Source organism: Haliotis asinina, chromosome 8 (genome assembly GCF_037392515.1).
Source record: "Haliotis asinina isolate JCU_RB_2024 chromosome 8, JCU_Hal_asi_v2, whole genome shotgun sequence".
Classification (NCBI taxonomy): domain Eukaryota; kingdom Metazoa; phylum Mollusca; class Gastropoda; order Lepetellida; family Haliotidae; genus Haliotis; species Haliotis asinina.
In genome coordinates, this window is record NC_090287.1 from 41,754,047 (window position 1) to 41,780,600 (window position 26,554).

General features: G+C 42.1%; 2 protein-coding genes across 2 annotated transcripts; one reads left to right on the top strand and one right to left on the bottom strand.

The window, feature by feature from the left end:
• Positions 1-4,542: 4,542 nt before the first annotated feature.
• LOC137294822 (palmitoyltransferase ZDHHC22-like) lies at positions 4,543-6,295 on the bottom strand. Its single transcript, XM_067825941.1, has one exon. The coding sequence runs from the start codon at positions 6,184-6,186 to the stop codon at positions 5,263-5,265; it is 924 nt and encodes a 307-aa protein (XP_067682042.1). The 5' UTR covers positions 6,187-6,295; the 3' UTR covers positions 4,543-5,262.
• Positions 6,296-17,810: 11,515 nt separating this feature from the next.
• Positions 17,811-25,276, top strand: LOC137294541 (isoaspartyl peptidase/L-asparaginase-like). The gene is made up of 7 exons (XM_067825580.1): positions 17,811-17,946; positions 18,328-18,574; positions 21,351-21,493; positions 22,464-22,624; positions 22,786-22,916; positions 23,409-23,519; positions 24,921-25,276. Exons 2-7 carry the CDS (start codon positions 18,376-18,378, stop codon positions 25,121-25,123), a joined length of 948 nt encoding a protein of 315 aa, XP_067681681.1. The 5' UTR covers positions 17,811-17,946; positions 18,328-18,375; the 3' UTR covers positions 25,124-25,276.
• Positions 25,277-26,554: the final 1,278 nt, after the last annotated feature.

Consider the following 26,554-nt stretch of genomic DNA (forward strand, 5'->3'; position numbering starts at 1 on the left):
ATGGGAATTGCTCGCTATCAACTATAATGGAGGGCTGCGTTTGGAAGTCAAACACAGTGTTTGCCAACCACTACCTATGAGACATAGCCATGGAGGACGTCTCTGGCATTCATCAGTTTGGGCTTCTTATTGTTACTCAGCAACTAACAGTTCTACGAAGGCGCTGAGTTCACTCACCCGTTTTATCACGTGACTTGTGGAAGCCAGACGCTCTGCGGAGTATAATGGTGGAAAGTCCATGCACATGTCTTAAACAGACTAGCATGACTGATTATGACCCTGTACTTGTAATGAAGTTACTTATACATGAAGAAGGGTCGCAACTAGTCTTGATTGCTATATCTTGACAATTTGTGGCATCAGAAACTAGCAGGATGCTAGTTACTTTCGATGTCACACATTCCAGTCAGCGAAACCTTCAGCTGAAGATAAGTTCACTGGATGTGATCCCCCCAGAATCTACAATGAATATTGGAAGAGCAGGACCATATTATTGCCATTACAAGTTCCTGTTTTGGGGGGAAAATTATTGGACGTAATTTTGACAGCCAGCAGAATCCAGCATGCCCTGAACCACTGCTGTTTCCGTCGGATTCTGTAAGCAATTAGCACCAGTCAGGATAAGGAAAAATATGCAATTTTCTGAATAAAATTGATATTTTATACTTATCCTGACTCATGACAAAAGCCCTCCCAGTCGCCCCACACAGGCATGCTGAATTCCTATATTCGTGTGTCGAGCAATATACAAGGAGAGAGTAACAAGCATGGCCGGTCACGTGGCCTAGGGCTAGGGAAAAGGGAGGCTACACATGGGTGAGTGTATTTTATGTCCGCTTCTTTCTAGAAGGGAACTTCAAGGGATTTCAGGTGTTCCACTACCTTCGCCAGGGAAGAGGAGATGAGCAATTAGCATGAGTCAGGATAAGTATAAAATATCAATTTTGTTCAGAAAACTACATATTTTATAAGTGTGTTACAATTTTGGTCGTAAAAGTAACTTATGAAGTGTGTCCACCTTGGTCAAGATGATTGTATATCTATTATGTGAGGCAAATATAAAAGTAGAGAGGGTAGTTGTTTTCTTACAAATCACTTTCATAATGTTGTTATTTTGTAAACCAACACTGTAATTATTACTTGGATCACACACATCAACCACTAGCTCAGTTCTTACAAAGTGGAAAGAAATCAGTGATGCGTTTTTCTGCAGACTTGATAGCTCACAAAGAAGTGAAAGTTGTTTTTTGTCATGGTCAGTAATGTTCCAGCTGTGTCATGGCAGCCTGTAAATCAACCCTGATTCCAACAAACAGTAGACTGCGTGACCAACAACCCATGCTGTCATGGTGCAGACAATGTCATCATTGTCTCATGATCCTCATCTGTGCTGGCCCCAACATCAAGCTTTACTGAGAATATTCTCTGTAGGAAACCCAGCCTGTAACTCAAGAAAATGAAATGGGTGATCACTGAATGTTTGTATTTGTTTGTATTATTTCATGTTTATTACAAAATTTCTGGACAGATTGCATGTTCAATGACCTTTGTAGTTCTGATGATGTTTTTTCATCATCACTGTGTTAAATATGTTGAGCCTGTCAAGTGTTTGTCAACTTGTTCTTCATTTTGCTCCTTGTGGGATTGTGTTTGGGAAATAGTCAACCTGTTCTTGTCAAGTCAGTAAAGTGGGTTGCTTTTCTCTCACATCAAACTGATACATCATCATCTTGGTGATTCAGAGTTCAAAGCAGACTAAGACCAATCACATTTAAAGAGTATGGTGATTGGGACTGGTTTATTGATGATCATCATGATTATTGCTCATGATATCAGTCACTGGTCCAGACTCGACTATTGTGATTGCTACACTACACAACAGTAATGTTATCTTAGGTTGTTATTCTCATCAACAAGCTCCAGATTTGCTCTGTAAAAATTATGTCGTGGAGATTTCTTCCAAATGTAGTACCTTGATATGCAATTTGTGTGAAATGTGATTGTGGGCTAGGTGGAATTTGTTGCTGGTGTCCGTTGAGGGTTTGAATGCTGTAATCTATGGTGAGTCTGTATTGTTACCCTGTCACACTGCAGGTATAAGTTAGAGTCCTTGTTCATAGTCATTATTGTTGTCAAAATTATCCATAGTTGCAATGCTCTCACCCAAAATTGATAGCGGGGGCAATTTTTAAGACCACACCATTAACAATAATGAGTGGTAACTCTTCCTGAGTTCTGACTCATTCTTCTTGTTCAGTATTCAGACACTCATTGTGATGTCATTTTGAGAGTGTTTCAGCCCACAATGGTAATTTGTTTTCATGTAGATTTCATGATCTTGTCCGGAACCACCCAAGTTACGATGATCAAAATGTGTACAGCTCTTTCATGTGATCTTGTTTATGTCAGTATTCATATGTCTAAGTCCAACATAAGGCAACAAAGAATATTATGAAATTTGAAACAAATCAAAAAACACATTGTTAAAATAACATAAATCTTGTTATACACAGGCATTTGAGCTATACATTGTACAGATGGTGTACACTTTCTAACATGTCACATGTGTATGTTTAACTGAACATGTATGAATGTAAATATGATGTTAATATGATGTTAGGGAAACATTGTGTGTGTTTAGTGCAGACATGCCAGAAATCAGTTGAGGCCATAAGGCCAATTATTAATGAAGTCTCTCTGATAAATCACAGGAGCAGATCTGAAATGCAACGTGAATTGGGACAGATTATTCTGAAATGTACCAGATAACAATATTTTGTACCATCTTGTTATGATTTTTAAAATTATGTCAATGAAATACAATTTTATGAAATTACACAAATCCTGGTTTAAAATATATTGTTCTTTCTGTGTTTTACTTGTAGAGAGCAGTAAGAAGACACCCACCAGAGATATGCTGTATCAATATTCTGTGAATTTTGGCTGTGCCTTATGAGTTGTACTTCCTCCACAGTATTACGCAGTGTAGAATGTGCACATTTTCCTAGACATGGTCAAATACAAGTGATTCAAGACTATTTGATGTTACCCTAGTAACAATGGTAACCATAGTTACTATAGTAGTGCATGGCACCTTAGTAAGCATCAGAAGATACAGAATATTTAATGAAAACAGATGGCTTCTAGATTGCCTTCATGTTTCTCTCATTTACATGACAAGTACATTAATCACTGTCTTTAGCGTCTAATATTAAATATGTGATTATATGTGCTGTCTGGTTGAAAATAAACAGCAAATATGTATGAGAGCATTGTCCTGTGTAAGCACACTATATTACCTGACTTTGTTTTTGTACACACTAATTGTGTAGGTTACTGAAGGCAGTAGTAAATAGTAAAAAGTGGCTAGATTCACAAATTTGGTTTGAATGACATCATGCAAGTTTGTTAGTGATGCAGCATTGTATGAGTTGGTGGACACCTATCTTGTATAGTTGCTTTACCTTGAAGGAAGCTCTTTGCTCTTGTGATTTGCAATGATACCAGACGGGGATGTTGTGGAAATTTGTGGGTGATCTTACATCTTTTCATTTCATTGAAAAGCTGATGAACCTGTTAATGTCTGTCACCTTGTGTCTGTACTGTTCAGTACGTGAGCCAGCAAGAAAGCCAGTGAACATCAACCCTTCTGAGTTGATTCCCTGTGTACAAACTATAGTACTGGAGTTAGTGTGAAGACAAGCCAACACATAAACACAGTGTGTGTCAGACTGTACTGCTGTGTACTGGAATCAAGACAGTGTGAAGCTGTAACAATCCATCACCCTGTATTATGCTGATGTTCTGTTCCATTTTTGTAACAACAGTGAAATATCAAATTAAATATTTTCTAATTTGTTCATTGTGTCTTTCATTCAGCTGGGTTCATGCTAATTGATATGTTGTTGGTTGTCTACCCTTCTGTGTTGTGTTGTTCTTTGTGTGCCCATCCATCTGCTTGTGTGTGTTGTCAGTTGTCTGCCCTTCCATCTGCTATAGTGTTGTAACATGTCAGTCATCAGGCATTCAGCCTCTAAGCTAGCATCGTTGACCTACACTGAAAATAACACTTTGTCCAGTTGCTTTCACTGTGAGAATGCTGTCTGGTGTGAATGAAGATAGCATGCTACATACTTTGTCTCTGCATCGTAAGTAAAAACCAAATTATGATACATGTACCTGGTAAGTAAATACAGGTATCATGGCTGTAGATTTTGTTCCATGTTTTCTCATTTACACACATCATGAAGATATAGGCTAGAACTGGTCTCCAGCATGCCATGCATGTCGTTAGAGGTAACTGATGGGATCACTGGATTGTCTGGTACAGACTGCTGCCATATAGCTGGAACATTGCTGAATGGGCATCAAACAACAACCAACTCATTTACACAGTATTTCAGCATGAATGTTAGAAATATTCCTCAAAGACATTTGGAGGACGTACACAGAATTGTTCTTACTTGTTGGTAAGACTAATAAATGTGGCAAGTGAATGTCTGTTTTGGACTTTAAGCTGAAAAATGAAAAGCTATGTTCTGACAGCAAAGTACTTTATTGCAAATCATTCTCTTTTTGAGGGATAAATTATCATCACTTAACAACAAGTTAGCTTCACCATCAGTAAGTGTGATTTGATTCTCTCACAGGTAACAATATCTTCAGAGTGTAGACATACAGAATAGCTCCAATGATAAAATCTAATGAGTCTCTAGATATGATATTGATGCATGTGGTAAACCCAACAGCTGATTCAGTATGTCTGTCCAACACTTTAACCACTAGGATATCCCACCACATATATGATTGTTATCTACAACTTATGTAACACTATACTCACTCATTCACCAATTGGCAGTGGGGTATCCTAGTGGTTAAAGATTTCGCTCATCACGCGGAAGACCTGGGTTCAGTTCCCCACATGGATGCAATGTATGAAGCTCATTTCAGGTGCTGGAATATTGCTTAAAACTGTGTAAAACTAAACTCACTCACTTACACACTCATTCGCTACTTGTAAGATAGAGACTTCCATATGTTTAACAGTACAGTTCCATGCACTCCAGTGCAATAACACTTGTACTGGTGGGTATAGCCTCAAGTGGCTGTGTATGTGACCCATTATCCCAGACTCTGTAACAAGTGATGACCAGTGGAAATAAGTTCAGTAGTAGTATTTGACAGATGAGATCAGTGAAACGTGATAGAATGTAAAAGCACACTAGTGGACAGTCACACATGAGACAAGTCTGCATTGTCTTATTAGGACCTCTTTTGACATCTGGGGTTAAGCTTCCACTGTATTCCGTCCCCAAGTTGTGGCAAAGTAACAGGAGCTAGTAGCAACAGTACACAAAACTTAATTGGGCCAAACGCACTTCGGAGGTTGTCTAATGTTCCCAGATTGTATGTTGAGAGGTTTCTCTTGGCTTCGTAGCTAGTCTTGCCACAGATGATCATCAGCATCTGCCAGGTGCCAAACATTCCCGTGGCCACTAAACAGGTAAGAGTCATGTACATGTGGATCATCAGAACAAGAAGAGGGAAGGATATGACACCAGTTATCCAGTCCCATACAGGCATCACTGGAATGTAATGGATTGCAGCACTTGTACCCAGAGGGAATATTTCACTGAGGTAAGTCAGTTGGAGATACAGAGCCAGGGCACACCCACACACCGTATAGAAACAAAACACTATGAAGTATTTTTGATTTTGGAATCCTATGCATGATGCTGTGAAGTAGCAATGATGGTCTCTCTTCAGCATGCACTTGTTGCACAGAACGCAGTGGTGTGAGCGAGGAGGGGCGTCCAGCTGACAGGCGAAGCAGTGTTTCCACCCCTCGGGGGTGTCTCCACACGTGAAGTATTTCTCCTTTGTGGTACTTCGAACGTAATTTGCAACGTCGTACCACGTACGATACCAATTTGCACATGTCTGCACGAAAATGAAAATTCCAAGAACTTCAAAGATTATGATCGAATAGAATTCTCCTCTGAAATTCGAGGGAATCAGAATAAATACTCCTTCTATCGTCAAACTCAGCAGCATACACGTGAAGTAAGTCACTCCGACCTTATTGGCCTCCTTCGGTTCCGGTGCAAATTTTGGCGGATTTGTTCTGTAGTGATTCTTGAACTTTTCCTTCAAAGACATCCTTTGTCTCATTTCCCCGCTCTCCATGTTTACTCGTGAGTGTAGACCCTATTCCCCAAGCTGAAATGCCTCAAATGTTGAAATTCTGTATCGGTTGGAATGGGCCACGCGATACCTTTCAACAGAAGGGGAATCCCAGCGTAACCAAGGAGATGTAAACAGACTGTGGGGGGAAATCCTTGTATTTTACCGCTATATCCTCGTATTCATTTCTTTATTGTCTTGTGTGTGAGTTCATAGCAAATTGTGAGTATGATTTTATACTGTTGGCAGTAAAAACAAATATGACAAACACTGTTTGTATCATACTTGTTTAATATATCATGTATTTGTCTAAAAATACCGGCGAGCCACAAAACTGAATAACGATTGCTCCCGGATATGTCACGCTCGCATGCCCCGACTCGACATGTGCTCGAGAGCGCAGTTCGGACATGCTTGTTTTCACTGAAATCCTTCCGCACAGGCAGGTCAAAATGATGTCTCACTGTCATATGTAATGACGTCAACTTATTTTGCATGATGTTGTGTGTGGTAAATAAAGATCTTAATGAAGTGTGTGAAACTTACACAGTACCAAAACATTCAGGTTCACAAGTATACCAGACTAAAGTAGTGTCAGAAATACAAAATAAAAACTGGGTTTAGGTTGTTGTACTCTATATCCTGAACATTTACACAGTTGCAAAATGCATATATGTCGAAACAACCCGCACCGGTCAAATTGGGCATTCTGTGGCCGGGATTTCCAGAAACGTATATATTTACTCGTAAAACGAATAGCTGCGTAAAACAATAGTTCATGCAGACTACAAGATGTTAATTAGGTAGCCCAGCCAGGTATGACGACAGACTGTTGACTCACCTGGCTAAACGTTAAGCGGGACCGTATAGATCCATACATCCGCTTAATTTCCCAGGTACCCATTTTAAACAGCAGGATGGACTGAGTACAATTTAAACAAAGTACCTTGGAACAGACACAACGCAGTATTAGACCCAGGTCACGCATTATGGTGTCTCCACCGGGATTCAAACACGGGCCACTGACATGGTTACTTAGAATTATTGCTTTTGCAATCTGCAAGTAATGATTGTATGTCTAATCATTCAGATATATCTGGAATTGATGGATAAACCAAATGGGTTCAATGTCAGGCAAATGTTCAGTCGCAAACCTTAGTGAAATGTACGTTACGTTACTTCCATACAATTTAGAAATGCAGCTCCTAGTTTTGTGTAAACAGTTGCTCAGTTTGTCAGAAATGCATTTATAAGGTAAAAACGACACAATTTTGATGCATACACCATTCAACAATGTACGTGTTTGGAACAGTATTTAATCATGTAACCTAATGGTAAGCACCTGGTACCCAGTAATGCTTCTTTTCTCTCATCTATACTTAAAATTTTAAACGTAATGTCTTCAGAATATTAGTATCGAATGCTTGATACGTTGTACAGCATATCGCTGAAGTGTATATTTTCTACATTAAGATTTGGTAGCCATGGGTCACAATCAAAGGAACCATTAAGGTTCACGCTGTGGTTGGTCTTGGAAATTCAGCTGCACAGACGTGAATATCTAAATGGCGGCCTTTTCGAGTTCATGAGAACAGATTCCCTCGCGTTTGCTCAGAAGTCCCTTGCTGATCCTAAAACCACACATCGACAGCAGCGATGACACCGTCACCATCTCCATTATGCCATCTAGACACCATCTTCTGTAATGGCCGTCACGTCTAGATGTCATCGGATGCTGCTGCATAGAGCTCTTGTGCATGGTTCATGAACCAGTACCATGTGGCACGTATGTTTAAATTGAGTCATGGAGACCTAAGCGTGGTTGCAGGGAAGATTAAAAATTCTAAGTGAAATTTACCACCTGAAGCTGTGACGTAACAATGGTGGTCCCTCTTCAGTATGCACTTGTTACACACAACGTTTTACCACCTGAAAACCTAGAGTATTTGGTAAAAAGACAGATAAGTTCTTAATATGTTAAAGTTAGAAGTAACAATTGTCTGCTGCCTTTGAAGCCCCCTCATTGCTGTCATTGTAGTATTTGGCGAAAACAAAGTAACGGGAGACAGCAACTTGATTTGAAATGTACGTCACATTTTTTTCTAGGTACAATATTGACTTACATGAGAGATGTATGAGACATTGTTTTAACATATTGTCTATTTCTATCCGAAATAGAAACAAACAATATATTTGGATGGACAGGAAAAGTCTTTAAGTATTGCAACATTTGAGTTCCAATGATCAAATTGTTATTTTTTTCTGTTTGTCTGGTGTCCCCCGCCGTGATAATGGTGGAATATTACTGAAAGCGGCGTAAAACTAAACTCATTCACTCACACTTTTCCTCAGTCACAGCTTGCTGTGGACCTATTCCAACAGGCATCGGACTGATAATGGCTATAAATAGTTTAGTTTTGTAATCCCAGAATTTCATTTTACGTAATGAATAGGTAATCTTTGAAGTTGACGATATTTACTTTTTCAAGTTTTCTCACGTGCAAATAAGCCTGCTGATATAGGTTTTAGTTTTTGTCTCCGAGTGTTCAGAGGTTTGGGACATGTACCAAATACTGTAACTGCACCGTCTGTCTTTCGACAGTGGGCATGTTTAAGCGCAATATAACGAAAAGGAATTGAAAAATAACTAGAACGGTGGTTGTTCCAAAGTATGTGTTACGCTGCAAAGCACGCTATACTACCAATATAGGTAAACTTAGATTCAGTGTTATTCTTTGCGCTGCTTATAGTACTTACATATGAGTGCACAGTTAATGAACTAATTAATCGTTACTCCGAATTTGTAATTCCCAAATTGTGTGAATTCTTGACATCACAATAATGGCATACTTTAAAAAGTGGGAAATCGTTTATTCAACGTAAAGTGGAGAATCAAGGTATTGTGTTTTGACTATGGCGCTGAACTGACTTCCTCGTGAGGGTACTGAACATGCGTCCTCAACATGCATTAGAAGGTCCATGTCCTCCCAGGATGACGTGTACCCTGCAATAAAACAGGCAGTTTTCTACATAGAATTTGAGAACGAGGAACTCTGACTACGACACTACAATGAAGGCGGTAATAACACTGACCACATCTTATCAAACGAGCAAAGCACCGAGGTGGGAACACAAGCGTAGTATCCTTGACCCATACGGATTAGAAACACCATTTGAAAGATATATAGGTGTATTGACCCAACCCATTACTATATAAAATAGGACTGGGTCTTTCCTAAAGCTGTTTCTACGCAAAACATGCCTCTATGCCTTGGCCAAGATCCTTAGATCCACATTCTCTAAGTTCAAACAGTTGTGAAATGGGTACCCGTGAGACTGGACTGGCAATATGGCTGTTTAGTTCTGTGTGCTAAACAGGCAGCATGGCTGTATGATCCCCATGGAGTTAAAGTGTATTTTGCAGTACCTTGGTATCCTATGACCAGGGATGGTAATGTATGTAGCGCCGCGGGCAGGCAATATACGTGGATATGGTCGTCATATAGACGGACTATTACCGTCACCATACATTTGCAGCTGCCTACGGGTGGGAGAGTGTTATAATTACTGATATCATACAAATCTGACACACTAAATATATTCCTGGGGATGTCAGCAAAGGTAATAAATATTTCATTGCTGGTAGGCAGCGTGTCTTGTGACATGTCGATATGAGAATTTAAAGAGAAAAAGAACAGTTCACGAACGAAGTAAGTGTTTTGTTTAAGCAAATCACGGTATCTCGAAGTGACGCCACCCACTACGATATGAATGCATCTACTTTAGTGGGTGGAGATATATTGAGTCTATGAAATCCATGTAAAGTATCACCTGATGTCAGTATCAGTCCTTTCCCTGTTTCTTGTCCATCTTGTCACGGAGTCTGTAGCCGAGATAGGCCCCGACCAGTAAGGACAGAGCGGCGACGACCATCACACTCGACCCAGAAAAGGCTGCGTTCATTCTCACAAACTGTCTCATCTTGAAGCTGTTGTGTTTTTGCTCCTACAGTTCATGACACAATGCACTGCCGCTGCCGATGTACGTTGTACCCTGAACCCCGATACAAAGTGATACAGAGCTATTGTTCAACCGATATCTGTAGTGGCTGATAATCTCGTTATACCAACACGTGATGCATATTTCGTAACATCAGATGTTTCGCAAGCACAGAAGGCATAATCGAAACTGCATGTACTTTTACGGTCTCTAAATTCTTTACGCCAACATTTTTAAATGACTTTATGACAATGTACAGAGCATCTGTACATTTGAAAAGTTTAAATATTGCTTTGTAAACAAAGAACACCCGTGCAGAACAAAATTCATTGTCGTCATTATATCTTGTCAACAAACTACCGGATTCCACAATGCCTCTACCCTGCATAGTTACATTGGTGTAGCTCTCCCTTCTACCTCTCCTCTAAGTCGCAGCATTGATCAACCAGCCAAGGGCGGGTAACTCCCCCAGACTTGCCATGCAAGCTATTCAAAATGGCGATCCCTCACCAAACAAGTATTTTGTGCCTCATTGCATTTGCCACTGGTGTGTTTGTGGGATACAAACTAAAAACTCTTCGTGTGAAATACTTGCAGAATAAAAGGGACAGGCTGCTGAACAAACTGCAGGCAACACGGAGTGAACTGAGAGCGGCAACGTCGTCCTGAGTTGTTCACGGCTGAAGACAAAGTGGACATATATTATATATTTTGTTTGGTGTGGCGTCTGGTTTCAGATACAGATACACGTGTTAGGTATACATATAGTCCATATCCTATTGTCTGTAAAGAGGAGGTTTATGTGTCGTGTGATACGAGACGAACATGTTCACCTGATGACTTGACAGATGCATGAATATTCAGCAGCAATATCCCCTCACACAAGTCAACCGATCTAGAGGCCTGTCATCTTGTCTTTGAGATATTCTCAAAACTTAAGTGTGAAGAAATCAACTAGGAGTTCAGTGTTGCGGGCCCGTGTGAGTGGCGCATTAGGCATCTAAAAACTCTTAATACGAGGATGTTGGGAACATTTTTTAAGTAATGCGTGGAGATTTTGACTCAATTCCTGCAAGTTGTGACACTGACGTAGACGGAATGTCTAGATGAATCAATTACATTTTGACAACTTACGGTAGATCTGTATGTCGGGAAGAACTTGACTGAATGTGTTTCAGCCAGTGCTGCATCAACTGGGTGTCTTATGTTTACACTTTCACCATTATCATGTTATGTCCAGAGTGTGCTGGATCCGTAAGACTCGATATCTTATGATGGTAAGTTAATGTCACTGTGTAAAGTATGCATGTTCAGACTGTGTTTGAATATTTTATTTTTACCTACGGAAAAGTTTTTGCCTTTACATATAATAAAACCGTTTTGAAATGTTCATATTCTAGAGTGACTTTATAGTATATATACCTAAATCATTTTCATAAATTGTTTTTGTCACGATAATAGAGAGATGGAGCCTGTTAGTGAAATCCAAAGCGTTGCAGGAAGTATTTATCAGGGTTGCACAAGTCCAGGGCGGATAACTTAAATGCAGTTACCATGCAAGCTGTTCAAAATGGCCCGTCCTTCAACAGGCAGCTATTCGGTGCTTCAATGCATACAAACTTGTGGAATACAAACTAAAGACTGTCCATATGAAATAATTACACAATAGTTGGGGCAGGCTGTTGTACAAAGTGCAGGCGACATTAGACTGAACTGAGATCAGTTCACAAGTGTGGGCTTGACAAAATCAATCAAGGAAGTGAACAACCCATCTAAGTTTCAACAGACCATATATTATTTGGTGGAGTCTGGCGTCAGCTGCAACAATCTTTCATGCAGATACAGGTGTTAGATATACAGATAATCCAGATTGTACCATGGACCCTATTGTACTAGTATGTAATGGAGGTCCACCCGTGTGACTTGACAGACGAATAAACATTCAGCAGCAATATCCCCTCGTTCAAAAAATAAAGATCTAGAAGCCTTTATGTTTTCTAGGGGATACTTTCAAAACCTGTGTCTGGAGAAATCAACAAGGAATATTTATAGGATATTAAACGGGCTTCCCCTTTCATATCAAGTTTATGTCCCGAGTGAAATATACTTGATATGAAAGGGGAACGAGTTTTGTATCCTATTTATTACCCACGTTCTAAAAAGTGAAAATGTCGATAAAATATAGCAATGTTTTGCTTTCCTATATAGAACCATGTAACGCGGATTAATACATCACATTGGTGATTGGAATGTCAACCGCTTCACTCCAGGAAAACGTATGCTGCGTAGAGGCAATGTATTTCCTATACGGCGCCAAATCACAAGAAAATAAACCAATTAAGACCGAATCAAGTCGTAATGAAAATTTAAGTCTTTTCACTTGAGGATTTGTTTTCAAAAGCAATAATGTAATTCATCAAAACACTTGTGAAGTGTAAATATTTCGAACTTGACTACGTGACCTAAATCTTGCCTGAACGTCTGTCGGCCGTCACTGTCGGGCTAGTCGTCATGTTGAGAAGTGTTCCCTAAGAAGAAGATTCTAGGGAGCATTTAATTAGGAGCGGCAAACTCAACAGCAAAGACGAATGTGAATAACAGGGAACGGTATGTCTCAAATAGTTGAGCTTAATGTTCTTCATCGGAGGACGAGTTACTGTAAATAATTCGGCGACGCTTTGCGCCGGATGCCAGTGACGCCTTCTCATCTCGGCTTGGAATTCCCACTTGTCGAGATTCGATGTTTAAGACCACCGAAAATATTAGGTCTGAAAACACAGCCTACAACCTCGAACGAAGACGATTTCAAGCCTATTGTGTTCAGATTCTGGGAAGTGCTTTTGACCCCTACGTAAGAAACTACGGGAGACATGGCCGTGACAATATGTTTGTGCGGGAAGATGCGAATGGATGCGGCTGGCACTGGTGGAGATACAAGAGCGCTGCTCGTCTTTTGATGTGTGTTACTGTGCAGTCCTGACAACATACGCGCAGAAGGTATTCAATCTCTTGATAACATTCACAACTCTTCCAACGAATTGTCCGTCAATTTTACGAAATCAATAACTTTTACTTACGACGCCATGTTTGTTTACACTCATGAGAGACCTACTATACTTATTTGTTTACGTTTTTTTATAGATTGTTTTATTTTCGTTTTTATTACAGAAACATGAGTTATCATAGAATTGAAAATAATGCTAGTAACCACACTAAATGAAATAAATTTTATCTAATTCCATAGAAGTGTTTTCGTTTTACATGCTCTCAGGTGTGAAAACTTGAATGCAGATCATGAATGGAATGAGTGTATTGCCAGTAATGTCAAAGTTCACGCATTAGCCAATCAAATCACTCGAAGGTGTTATGACACATACTTTGTTATGAAACACATTTACGAAGTACCACGTGGGTAATAAATAGAAAATCTCCCCCAAGTGTCTACTGATATCAAATATATAAACACGTTCATAAAGTAACAAATATCCGAGGCTTGTCGATAATATTTTTACCTTTATCAACGAGTGTTGATATAATTGATATCAGTAGGCACGAGGGTGAGATTCTATTTATCATCCAAAATCATTCTTCACTAGTTTTCAGTGAAAAAATGTACATCTCTGTACAGAACACTGGAATTAGATTTTTAGTGCAACGATGTCAGCATTGTGACGTCATCAAGTTCATGGCGTCATAGCATTGTTGTTGCATTGTGCAAAATCTATTGCCAAAGCAATATTTCCTAGGAGATATCGTCTGATCTCACACAAGCGATATCTCTTGTGGAACACAGTTTGGGATGATAACTTGCGTCTTACTAGAGAATGAATATGTTTAGTGGACTTGAAGAGAACTTGCCAGAACGCAACATCGACACACCGTTCTTTATCGTCAGTGTATGTTTTCGGGTGCTCACTCACACTGTAACTTGGTGTGTTGCGTCACACAGATATTGTAAATAGGACGAAAGCTTGTGGTTGAGATGAACCTGTTTTTTATAAGATAGCGAGACGTTTTGTATTTGTTCATGTGATACCCCAAAAACGGGGATTGAAAGGGACATATATGCTTGATGCCAAGATTACAGGAGAATAGACTCTGTTAATGTAATCCAGTGTCGACATGAATATCTTAATTTTCCATAAGAAAATGTATGTGCCGTGAAAAACAATAAACCCATTTTGGAATAGCACTATTTAGCATAATGCATTGTTGTTGTCATTGCTGGATGTCTAGATGATAGAGGAGTAAACACCTGTAAGAAAGGCAACTAGTTCACAGTTTCAAATAGTTATTTGCATAATAGTTAAAATGTGATAGCAATAAAATGGCTCTTCCGCATTTTCACTAGTCTAAAACTAACTACAGTGTCTAACTATATGATGCCCTAGAGAATACTAGATCATTCACACCCAGTGCACTCCAGACTCAGGTTGGACACTGACTAGAGGTAGAACTAAATTACAATACTGAGTTTTGTTTCAGATCATTCCACATCTCAACAGGAATCGCAAGCCAACAGGTTACTCTGTACCTGAGATCAAAGTATTTAACATAAGCCACCTAAACTGGTATCGTATAACATTTACAGCCTGATTTGTACTGTTAGTAAGGTGGCAAGTATCCCGTGAAATACACGAGAAGTCTTTACATTGTTTCTGGACAATCTGCCAAAAAATCAAGAGTTACGAAAACGTTTTTAACAGGTGAACAGGTTGCTACCACGTCGGATATTAAATATATCATATGAACAGACGACAAGAACGTAAGACTTTCGAGAAAACGTGAGTTAAATCGTGCGCATTCTCTCCAGAAAGGTAATAAATGAGGTTAGTTTTTTTACGCCGCTTTTAGCACTATACCAGCAATATCACTACGGGTTACACCAGAAATGGACTTCAGACATGTATCCATATGGCTAATTGAACCTTGGTCTTCAGCGTGAAGAGCGAACGCTTTAACCATTAGACTACCCCATGGCATGGACCATGACACTTACATATCAGGAATATCAGAGGATTTTATGTCCCCCATACTGAAACAATGACTACTGTAACAAGGCGAACTGTGTTATTGTATTGCAAATTCAGCAGCAGTTCAAAAACATTGTTCAAGCTTCATTATTCCATGCACCTCATGTAGTACCAACCATTGAATGTCAATGTTGCAGTGTCTGGATTTTACTGTTAAAAATATTCCAAAGCACGTGCTTCAGTTGACAAGTAGACTAGATGTTCTGGACATGGGTTTGTGTCAACACCGGCCTGTTGTAGCTGACACGAAAAGGGTTCGACTGCCAGCATTGTATGTATGCATACCACCTAGTCTAAGTCATTTAAGGGTATACCTACCCAGTATTACCTAAGTTACTAGCCTGTTATACCCCTATCGTATGTAAACTGTCATAACCGTTTTCACTTTCTGAAATGTACGGTGTATACGGGCAACATATAGTATTCCCAGAAATTATTGAGAATCATGTTGCGTCATGTAACTCATTACGTTTATTAACTTCTGGCGTTTTACTTACATAAAGATGTTAAAACATCATCCTTTTACAGTCTCAGTCTTGTTTTAGTACTTTGTTAGACCTCCTCGCTCAGCAATGCATGCCTGAATACTCCTAGGCACACTACCCATCAAAGTTTGTAGGTAATCGTGTGACAGGGTATCCCAATATTGGACCACCTCGCCCTTCATATCTTCAATATTTCTCAGTCCCTTTTGGTTTATTCTGTCCTACATGACTCCCCACACATTCTCAATTGGGTTTAGGTCTGGGCTGTAACTGGGCCAGTCTAAAACTTGAACATTTTCGCCCGACAACCACTGTTTTTTGTAGCGCGCAGTGTGTTTTGGGTCATTATCATGCTGGAAAATCCAATCATCTTCATACAATGTTTGTGCTGTCGGAAGAAGGTGACCATTTAGAATGTCAACGTATCTTTCTTTTGTCAAGTTTACCGTGAAAACACACAATGGCGTCACTGCGCGAGCCGATATGCCACCTCACATGTGAAACTTCGGGCTATGTTTTGGTCGCTGGTAGATAGGTTTGACAGTATCTTTGGTCCAAATTTTCACACAATTAGGGAAAAGCCAAACAGAACTTTCATCCGAAAAGAAAACATTATCCCAATCTTGATTTTCATGAGCCCGACACCAGTTTAAACGTTTTTCCTTTTGTGCATCTTTCATCAACGGCGAGGGAATTCCACGTTTTTTCACCCAATCAAGTCCCTGTAATTCCTGCCTAACTGTTTCATTGCATACCTGAGGACTTCCTCTGCTAATCATTTCATTTCTGATGTTCTCAACACTTTTCAATTTGCCCCTACTCACAATCTGCCCAAGTCTTCGGCGATCCACAACACTGAAATTCCTAGGCCGACCTGCCCCTCCTTTGTGCTCTATCCCGGTTCCTGTTTGAATATTCTTCAAAGTTCTGTATACTGTAGACAGAGGAATACCATGTCTACAAGCTAACACTTTAGCATCAGCCTCACCCCTTTCAAAATCATCTAGAATGAGCTTTCTTTTCTCTCTTGCTGTAAATTCTGCCATGTCAACACAGGAAGCCGTCTGCTCATACAAGGGAGATAACTCTTGACGTAATGAGCTGCCTTCTAAGCCTTCAAGAGTTGTCTCCCTTATTTAGTATGCTTAGTGCATAGTGAAAGCCCTTTTTTCCAATCTTAGCATCATTAGAAAAAAGAAACAAAGATTTTCTCAATAATTTCTGGGAACACTGTATATGCCGCTGATACATTTTATCTGGTTACATGTACTGCAACTAATACGCAATGTCACATGAGTAGTTTATTTCATTATTTATGTTTCGGTTTATTTGAACATCGTTACATTGTCTTATTTGTTGTCAGGAGTATACCATACTCACTGACTACTATATGTACATGCATTTGTCAAGTGTTATCTGGTGTCTCAAAGGTATAGACTTGAGAATTCGAAAGTTTGTTTTTTACCATCAGTGAATGTGACCGAGACGACTCTATCCCACCTATCGGACGCCCGCTTCTTTTCACAGATATCCGGATACAACGTTTTTAAACTAGTTGATGATGGGTTCGTGAACGTTGAACAGCCGGATAGGAATTAGTACATTAACACCATGCGTGAAGCCCATTTCTGGTGCCCCCCGCACTGACATTGCTTGAACATTGCGGCTCAAAACCCGACTTACTCACAGACTCGTGTGTGGATTAAATCGAAAACGAAATCGGAAACGTCGTCGCCACTTAAAAAAGAGTAGTCTATCAGTCTATGTTGCCAGGTACATGTTTAGTATGTTATACGCATCTCATCCAGTTTACACTGAAGTAAAACTACGCGTATATAGAGTACTCACAAACAAATGTGAGCATGTATACCTGGATACATATTTAGAGTAACACATAGTCTCTGAAAATAAATAATTTTGATAGAAACAGAGAATAACCTGTTTGTATTGGAAATGAACGCCGGCGAGATGGGAAATTCAGTGAAGACAATCTATAGTTTCTTCACGTACAGGACTAGCCGGAATGGAAAATAGATTGGTCTGGAGACGGAGACAATTAAATGCTATGCCACTAAGAGTGAACATCGATGAAATATATTGCGACAACCTGACTTGGGTCACAGTACTCTCAAGTATACAGACTATCTGCTGTGAGGTTGAACAACTAGGTCAAACGCGGCAGCACTATTCCCCAGGAAAAGACCTGCGTAACCCTGACATTGTTGGACTGAATCCTCTAGCAGCAGGTGAGTCGAGGGGTGTTTGGCGAATTGTGGTACTGCGAAAAACCTTACTGACCTACTGTAGAGATGGTCAGTATGTCGATAGTACCAGAACCACGTGTTCTATAAAAATAGTGAGCATATTGTCGAAAGATTAGGTCTGTGAGCTTCAAAGAGGATCACTCTCCCTCATACAGTCAGTTACACTCGTTCAGGGTAATACTAACATAACCATTTCGTAACTGTTTTGTAATGCTTGCACATTTTCTATTGACTGTTTGTTACACAAGCTCCTTGGATAATTTGGGTTATTCATTGGGCCATTTACTTTAAAAACGTTCTCATAAATGATAGCTATAATACGCCTGGATTTGGTGTATTGTGGCAGTCTGATTCATGCTCCAGCCTCAACCCTAAGACGCTACCCCAACCCTCGCCTCCGCTCACTCAGGTATGAGTGCTGCTAAGTTGCCTGCAATAGCTATCCACGGTGGGGCATGGAGTATTCCCGAAAACCTGGCCGGGCCCAGCGTTGACGGGGTACAGCGTGCTGCCCGAGCTGGACACGATGTCCTCGCAGGGGGAGGGTCCGCCCTGGACGCCGTGGTAGCAGCTATCTGCATCATGGAGGATGACCCGGCCTTTGATGCAGGTTAGAGTGAGTGAGTGAGTGAGCGAACATTTTCAACGCCGCATCTAAGATGTCGTGGCTATGATGCATGCTAGAAGACACAAGCTTCATTTCATAATTCACCCAACGCCAGTATGTCGGCAGTACTAAATTGGCGTGTAGCTACTACATGTTGCCTGGTCTGTTTCATAGTGGCTTGGCACGCTTGGACGTGAATACAAAACTTACCCCTATGCTCGCCTGTGAATGTTAATGCACATGCATGCTGGAGTTCATACACAGGACCCTGTAGCAATACACGCAGGAGTTCATACACAGGACCCTGTAGCAATACACGCTGGGGTTCATACACAGAACCCTGTAGCAATACACGCTGGGGTTCATACACAGGACCCTGAAGCAATACACGCTGGGGTTCATACACAGGACCCTGTAGCAATACAAACTGGGGTTCATACACCACTGTAGCAACACGCTGGGATTCATACACAGGACCCTGTAGCAATACACGCTGGGGTTCATACACAGGACCCTGTAGCAATACATGCTGGGGTTCATACACAGGACCCTGTAGCAATACACGCTGGGGTTCATACACCACTGTAGCAACACGTTGGGGTTCATACACAGGACCCTGTAGCAATACACGCTGGGGTTCATACACAGGACCCTGTAGCAATACACGCAGGAGTTCATACACAGGACCCTGTAGCAATACACGCTGGGGTTCATACACCACTGTAGCAACACTTTGGGGTTCATACACAGGACCCTGTAGCAATACACGCTGGGGTTCATACACAGGACCCTGTAGCAATACACGCTGGGGTTCATACACCACTGTAGCAACACGTTGGGGTTCATACACAGGACCCTGTGGCAATACAGGCTGGGGTTCATACACAGGACCCTGTAGCAATACACGCTGGGGTTCATACACAGGACCCTGTAGCAACACACGCTGGGGTTCATACACCACTGTAGCAACACGCTGGGGTTCATACACAAGACACTAGCAATACACGCTGGGGTTCATACACAGGGCACTGTAGCAATACACGTTGGGGTTCATACACAGGACCCTGTAGCAATACACGCTGTGTTTCATACACAGGACCCTGTAGCAATACACGCTGTGTTTCATACACAGGACCCTGTAGCAATACAGGCTGGGGTTCATACACAGGACCCTGTAGCAATACACGCTGGAGTTCATACACAGGACCCTGTAGCAATACACGCAGGAGTTCATACACAGGACCCTGTAGCAATACACGCTGTGTTTCATACACAGGACCCTGTAGCAATACATGCTGGGGTTCATACACAGGACCCTGTAGCAACACACGCTGGGGTTCATACACCACTGTAGCAACACGCTGGGGTTCATACACAAGACACTAGCAATACACGCTGGGGTTCATACACAGGACTCAGTAGCAATACATGCTAGGGTTCATACACAGGACCCTGTAGCAATACACGCTGGAGTTCATACACAGGACCCTGTAGCAATACACGCTGTGTTTCATACACAGGACCCTGTAGCAATACAGGCTGGGGTTCATACACAGGACCCTGTAGCAATACACGCTGGAGTTCACACACAGGACCCTGTAGCAATACACGCAGGAGTTCATACACAGGACCCTGTAGCAATACAGGCTGGGGTTCATACACAGAACCCTGTAGCAATACACGCTGGGGTTCATACACAGGGCCCTGTAGCAATACACGCTGGGGTTCATACACAGGACCCTGTAGCAATACATGCTAGGGTTCATACACAGGACCCTGTAGCAATACACGCTGGGTTTCATACACAGGACCCTGTAGCAATACACGCTGTGTTTCATACACAGGACCCTGTAGCAATACACGCTGGAGTTCATACACAGGACCCTGTAGCAATACACGCTGGAGTTCATACACAGGACCCTGTAGCAATACACGCTGGGTTTCATACACAGGACCCTGTAGCAATACACGCTGGGGTTCATACACAGGACCCTGTAGCAATACACGCTGGAGTTCATACACAGGACACTGTAGCAATACAGGCTGGGGTTCATACACAGGACCCAGTAGCAATATGCGCTGGGATTCACACACAGGACACTGTAGCAACACGCTGGTTTTCATACAGAAGACACTGTAGCAACACGCTGGGGTTCATACACAGGACCCTGTAGCAATACACGCTGGGGTTCATACACAGAACACTGTAGCAACACACTGAGGTTCATACACAAGACACTGTAGCAACACGCTGGGGTTCATACACAGGACACTGTAGCAATACAGGCTGGGGTTCATACACAGGACACTGTAGCAACACTGTACACACTGGGGTTCATACGAAGGAAACCGTGAAAATATCTTAAGATACAATGAGAGCTCAAAATACAGGAGAGTATTTCATTTTGTATGAACGAAGTATTCATTGGTTTCAGTTTAACTATTCTACATTTTGCACTTATAACTTACCTAACAACTTCCTCTTCCTTCGAGTAGATTTGTTTTCAAGAGGATAGCTATCAAATCGTTTCGTCTTGCTTTTGGAGGATAATGCGAATATCTGAAACTAGCCAAACAACAATCGTTTACTTTTTCACTTTGAAACTATTTAGACAGCCTCTTACGAGAATGTCAAATTAATACTTACACAGTGTGGTTCAAACGAGCCGAAGTGATGTTGTGTCTCAAATACAGTTGAATATCATAATGTCCAGATTTGCTTTGCCTGCATCTCTATTTGTTGTTATTGTCTTGGACCGATACTTTTTTCTACCAACAGGCACTGGGTCGGTACTGACCCTAGACGGCGAGGTGGAGATGGACGCCGTCGTGATGGAAGGGCGCAACCTGAAAGCAGGGGGTGTCGCCTGTGTCCAGAACATCAAAAACCCCTGCATCCTGGCCAGAGAAGTGCTCGAGAAGGTCGGTGTATTTCTATCGTGATGAATATATAGTGATCTGATACACGGAATATTCCAGGGTACTGGTGATTTTACAGACATAAACTGACACTGTTTTGGATTTCTAGGTGATAACTGTAACACTTCGTCATAAAAACATTTGACTTAGAGCTGTGTTTATGCCTGGACTTTTTGGCTCCATGTGTGTTGGTGTAATGTATTAAGGAAAACCGTAATATCAGCCATCAACATTGCGCCATAATTCAGTGCTGCGTGTCGACCCATATGACCACGCTGTCAAGACTGTATTCACCTGAAGACAGATCTTCTTACGTGTCATGTGACCATGTTGACAGTTCTGTGTTCACCTGAGGACAGAGCACGTGCTGTCGTGCCATGTGAACATGTTGACAGCTCTGTGTTCACCTGACAGCAGAACCAGTGCGGTGTCATGTGACTATGTTGACAATTCTGTGTTCATCTGAAGTCAGAACACGTATTGCCGTACCTTGTGACCATGCTGATAGTTCTGTATTCACCTGACGAGAGAAACCGTTCTGTCGTTCCATATGACCATGTTGAAAGTTATGTGTTCAGTTGAAGACAGGAACACACCATGGCCAAGTGGCGTGATAACAGTTCTGTATTCACCTGAACGGGCACGTGTCATAGTGCCGTGTAACAATATTAACAGTTCTGTGTTCAACTGCAGACAGAACATGCTCTGCTGGTTGGCCCAGGAGCCAACAAGTTCGCTGATGAATGAGGTACCTTGAGGTCGTACCTTGAGACCATGTTGAAAGTTATGAGTTCACCTGAAAACAGGAACACATGTTATCATGCCACTTGGCCATGTTGACAGTTCTGTATTCACCTCATGGGGCACGTGTCATCGTGCATTGTGGCTATATGTTGACAGTTCTATGTTCACCTGAAGGAGCACGTGTCTTTGTGCCGTGTGACTATGTTGACAGTTCTGTGTTCATCTTCAGACAGAGCATGTTCTGCTGGTTGGCCCAGGAGCCAATAAGTTCGCTGAAGAGTGCGGCATTCCGACGGTACAAGCTGAGTCGTTGATCACAGACACTGCCAGAGCTGAGCTAGAACACTTTAAGAAGTACAAAAGAACTGTCAACGTCCTCTTTAACAATAGGTGAGGAGTTGTCACACATCTCATTCTGTCGGACAGTGCTTGTAAAATAACGCTTGTGTTCAAATCGCCAAAGTGAAATGATACCTGACTTTTCTGGACAGTGTGTCAAATGGTGTGCGTTATTATTATGTATTGTCGCATCCTAGTGTTTTGTGTGACAGAAAGGTGCCCCAGGGCCATGACACAGTGGGGGCGGTAGCAGTTGACAAGACTGGCTGTGTAGCGTTCGGTACCTCTACTGGGGGCATCACGGCAAAGAGACCCGGAAGAGTTGGGGACACGTCAATAGTAGGTGAGTGTGTGTGTGTGCTTGCGTGCGTGGGGGAGGGGGGGGGGGTAGTCGAAGTTGGTGAATGAGAATTCAGGAAGAGTGGGGGACACGTCTATAGGTGAGTGAGACATGGGTTGGGGACACGTCTAGGGTTGGGGACACGTATATACGAGGTGAGTAAGAGTGTAGGCAGGGTGGGGGACAAGTCTATACGAGGTGAGTGAGAGTGTTGACAGGGTGGGTGACACGTCTAGACGAGACGAGTGACAGTCTAGGCATGGTGGGTGACACGTCTATACGAGGTGAGTGAGAGTCTAGGCATGGTGGGGGACACGTCTATACGAGGTGAGTAAGAGTGTAGGCAGGGTGGGGGACACGTCTATACGAGGTGAGTAAGAGTGTAGGCAGGGTGGGGGACACGTCTATAGGAGGTGAGTTAGAGTCCAGACAGGGTGGGAGATACACGATATTCCCTATACAAAGTGACTGCCACTACACATGTATCTGCTGCAGGTGCTGGTGGGTACGCTGACAACCGGTCTGGTGCCGTCTCCTCCACAGGCCACGGGGAGGGAATCATTAGAGTGTGCCTCGCCAAGCGTGTCACTGATCTCATGGAGCAAGGTAACAAACACTGAAGAAAGTGTGTACCGGTGTCCAGTATTCATGTTGACTTTGCACGAAAAAATAGACTTTTATGCCGCCTACAGCATTATTCACCATCACACGCGAATTCTATAACCTAGCACAACATTAATGTGTGCGAATGACGTTTTGCTTCACCGTTGTCCTTCCTATATTGTTTTTCAACATGATAGCCGCATTGAACTTTTGTCACACAACCGTATGAAAACATGTCATCTGTTCGGCCTGCCCAGTCACTTAAGCCGTGCCCTTGATAGCATGTATGTATCTAGTCTCCCAGTCACTTAAGCCGTGCCCTTGATAGCATGTATGTATCTAGTCTCCCAGTGACTTAATTCGTGCCCTTGATAGCATGTATGTATCTAGTCTCCCAGTGACTTAACCCGTGCCCTTGATAGCATGTATGCATCTAGTCTCCCAGTGACTTAACCCGTGCCCTTGATAGCATGTATGTATCCAGCCTCATATTGGCATATCACGTGAAGATGTTGACAAGTGTCTAATCTAGTGACGTACTGCGTATCTATGTTGACATCTGTCTGGCATCCTAGTGACGCACCGCGAGCACATGTGTGTGTCAAGCCTCCCAGTGACGTACCACGTGCCTAAACTGACATGTGTCTATCCTACTAGTGACGGACGACGTGCCTATGTTGACATGTGTCTAGCCTCCTAGTGACGTGCCACGTGCCAATGTTGGCAGGTATTTACACATGTGTACTGGGCGCGTAGCTAGTCATTTTTTCGATAGGTTGCAAAGCCTTATATTTAGTTGGTAATGAGGGCTTGCCCTACTTTCATAGTTAAAGTCAAAAGGAGAGTATTTGTTATGAAGCCAATGACCCATATATACAAGACATAACTATACAAAGTTATGAAAAAATTAACAAATGAAGTTTAAAGTGTATCTAAATACATGTTTCGTTTTATGTAGGCACGGTAAATGTAATACTGTACACGTTTGTTTAATTGCTTGTGAGATGTACATAACAGACATTTGAATTTATGGACAGAAGGGATTTTCCAAAAGTATTCCGTGAGAAAGGTTATTCTGAACTCAATGAACAAGTGACATATAACAGTGAAATGATACTCATCCTCTATGGAGGTGTTGCAAATAGGACAGAATCGTAAACCAGGTTCGATCGATTGCCACCTACTGTCGTTATAATGTAGTGGCAAGACATTGCATCTAAATTCGGTGTAAGTAGAGAGCACCTTATTTTCATGGCAAAAAGCATGTGCATGCCCGGACTTTCTTGAATAATGGTAGTTACGTCCCCGACTACTGAAGGTGTCGTCACTGATGCCCGAGCACGACGTACGTGTCTGCTCTCCCCAGACAACTGCACGTCAAACATTTGCTGCCTTTCCCTTCAGGCGTCCCGTGTCAGGAAGCGGCTGATCGTGGCCTGGCCTATATGACTGAGCGAGTGGGCAGCGCTGGTGGTGTGGTGGTGGTCAGTTCCCAGGGTGACATCGGCCTCTCCTTCACCACAGACAGAATGGCGTGGGCGTGGGCGAGGGGAGGGGAGCTACACTATGGCCTGGACTCCGGACAGCACGTAGTTGCCAGCCTATAGAGAGTTGGTTGGGCTGTACATACCTGTGTGTTTCAATGGATCCCACAAAAAATATGTATAACGTTAAATATATTAATTATTTTGGTCCTCTTATAATTCATTAGTTTCGAATGTCTTCTACTGCTGAATCTATTAAAGACTTGAGAAAGCAAATTATGGACGTTTAGTCTTTATTTACACGAATTATACAACAAAGACCACGAACAGAGTACATGATGAAAACACTGAAGCAAAACAAAGTGGGTAAAGACAGTCTTTATGAGCTTTATGGGACAGTCACATATTCTTGTGTTTCTCATCTAAATGTAACAGTTCCTTCCCCTATACTTTTCTTTCACACACACCTACGAACACTAACATGCACGTGACATACACTAACATACACGCGATAAACACCCATAGCACTGGTCGAGGCAGCATTCCATTTACACGTATACATGAAACCCATAGTCTAACCCAAATCAAAATTACCGGGCAGTTCCACAAACAACGATCCATACGTGGATCCAGAGGGGGTTGGGATGCTGGGGTGCACACCCATCTTTTGTCCTGAAAGTTTATGAAATAACCACTGAAAACGGGAGAACATGAAGTGTGCGCTACCTCTTTCTCAAGGTGCACCCATCCCCATCCACACCCCCATCCACACCCCTATCACCCACCCACACCCATCCACACCCCTCCCTCCCCTTAATACACCATGAAGACGTGACTAGGGTTGGATTTAAACACCACGATTACAATCACAAGGCGTGTAAAGTTCTACCACTGGTGACACGGGTAGTTTCCCCAGTACTCCAGGGAAGGGTCGTTAGCTTTGTACATGTAAAACATCGTCTGACATCGGCAGCACCAACAATAGCGAGGCCGATAACTGCTCCGTAACTTCTGTTCCTCGGTTAGAACAGCTATGCCATTTTCGAAAACCCGGAAGTCTTTGAAGAGTTCCGGTTCCGGTGTCATACCCTCGGGCTGTTCCTCCTCCTCTTCCACCTGTAGCGGTTCCACGTCCTTGTCACAGAACGACATCTCCGCCAGCTTGCTGATCATCCATTTTGTGTCATCGTCACACACAGAGCGCTTCTTCGACCTAGCGGCATCTGTTCGTTTGAGCGACATCGGCGACGGTACAACGTCGATCGGAGGGAGCGTAACGCATGGCGTTCTCCCAGACGAGGACAGTGGGGCTCGTCCTTTCGTACCTTACGAAAAAGATGCATCAAAATATACTCCGTTTCAAGTGGTTGAAGAAAAACTAAAACAAAACAAAACAAAAGATATCGTTAATATGTATATACAGATACAGTATATTGGTCAGAAAGTAAGACATATTTGTTCACAAGTGAAGGAGACGAATCACTGCATGTCGATGAGTTACAGGGCGGAGCAGTAGCCTAGTGGTTATAGCATTCGCTCCATTCGCCGAAGACC

Coding starts and splice junctions, on each gene's coding strand:
- LOC137294541 (XM_067825580.1), top strand. CDS start 18,376: ATGAGTGCTGCTAAGTTGCCTGCAATAGCTATCCACGGTGGGGCATGG. Junction 18,575..21,350: donor TGACCCGGCCTTTGATGCAG/GTTAGAGTGAGT, acceptor TTCTACCAACAG/GCACTGGGTCGGTACTGACC. Junction 23,520..24,920: donor CACTGATCTCATGGAGCAAG/GTAACAAACACT, acceptor CTTTCCCTTCAG/GCGTCCCGTGTCAGGAAGCG.
- LOC137294822 (XM_067825941.1), bottom strand. CDS start 6,186: ATGGAGAGCGGGGAAATGAGACAAAGGATGTCTTTGAAGGAAAAGTTC.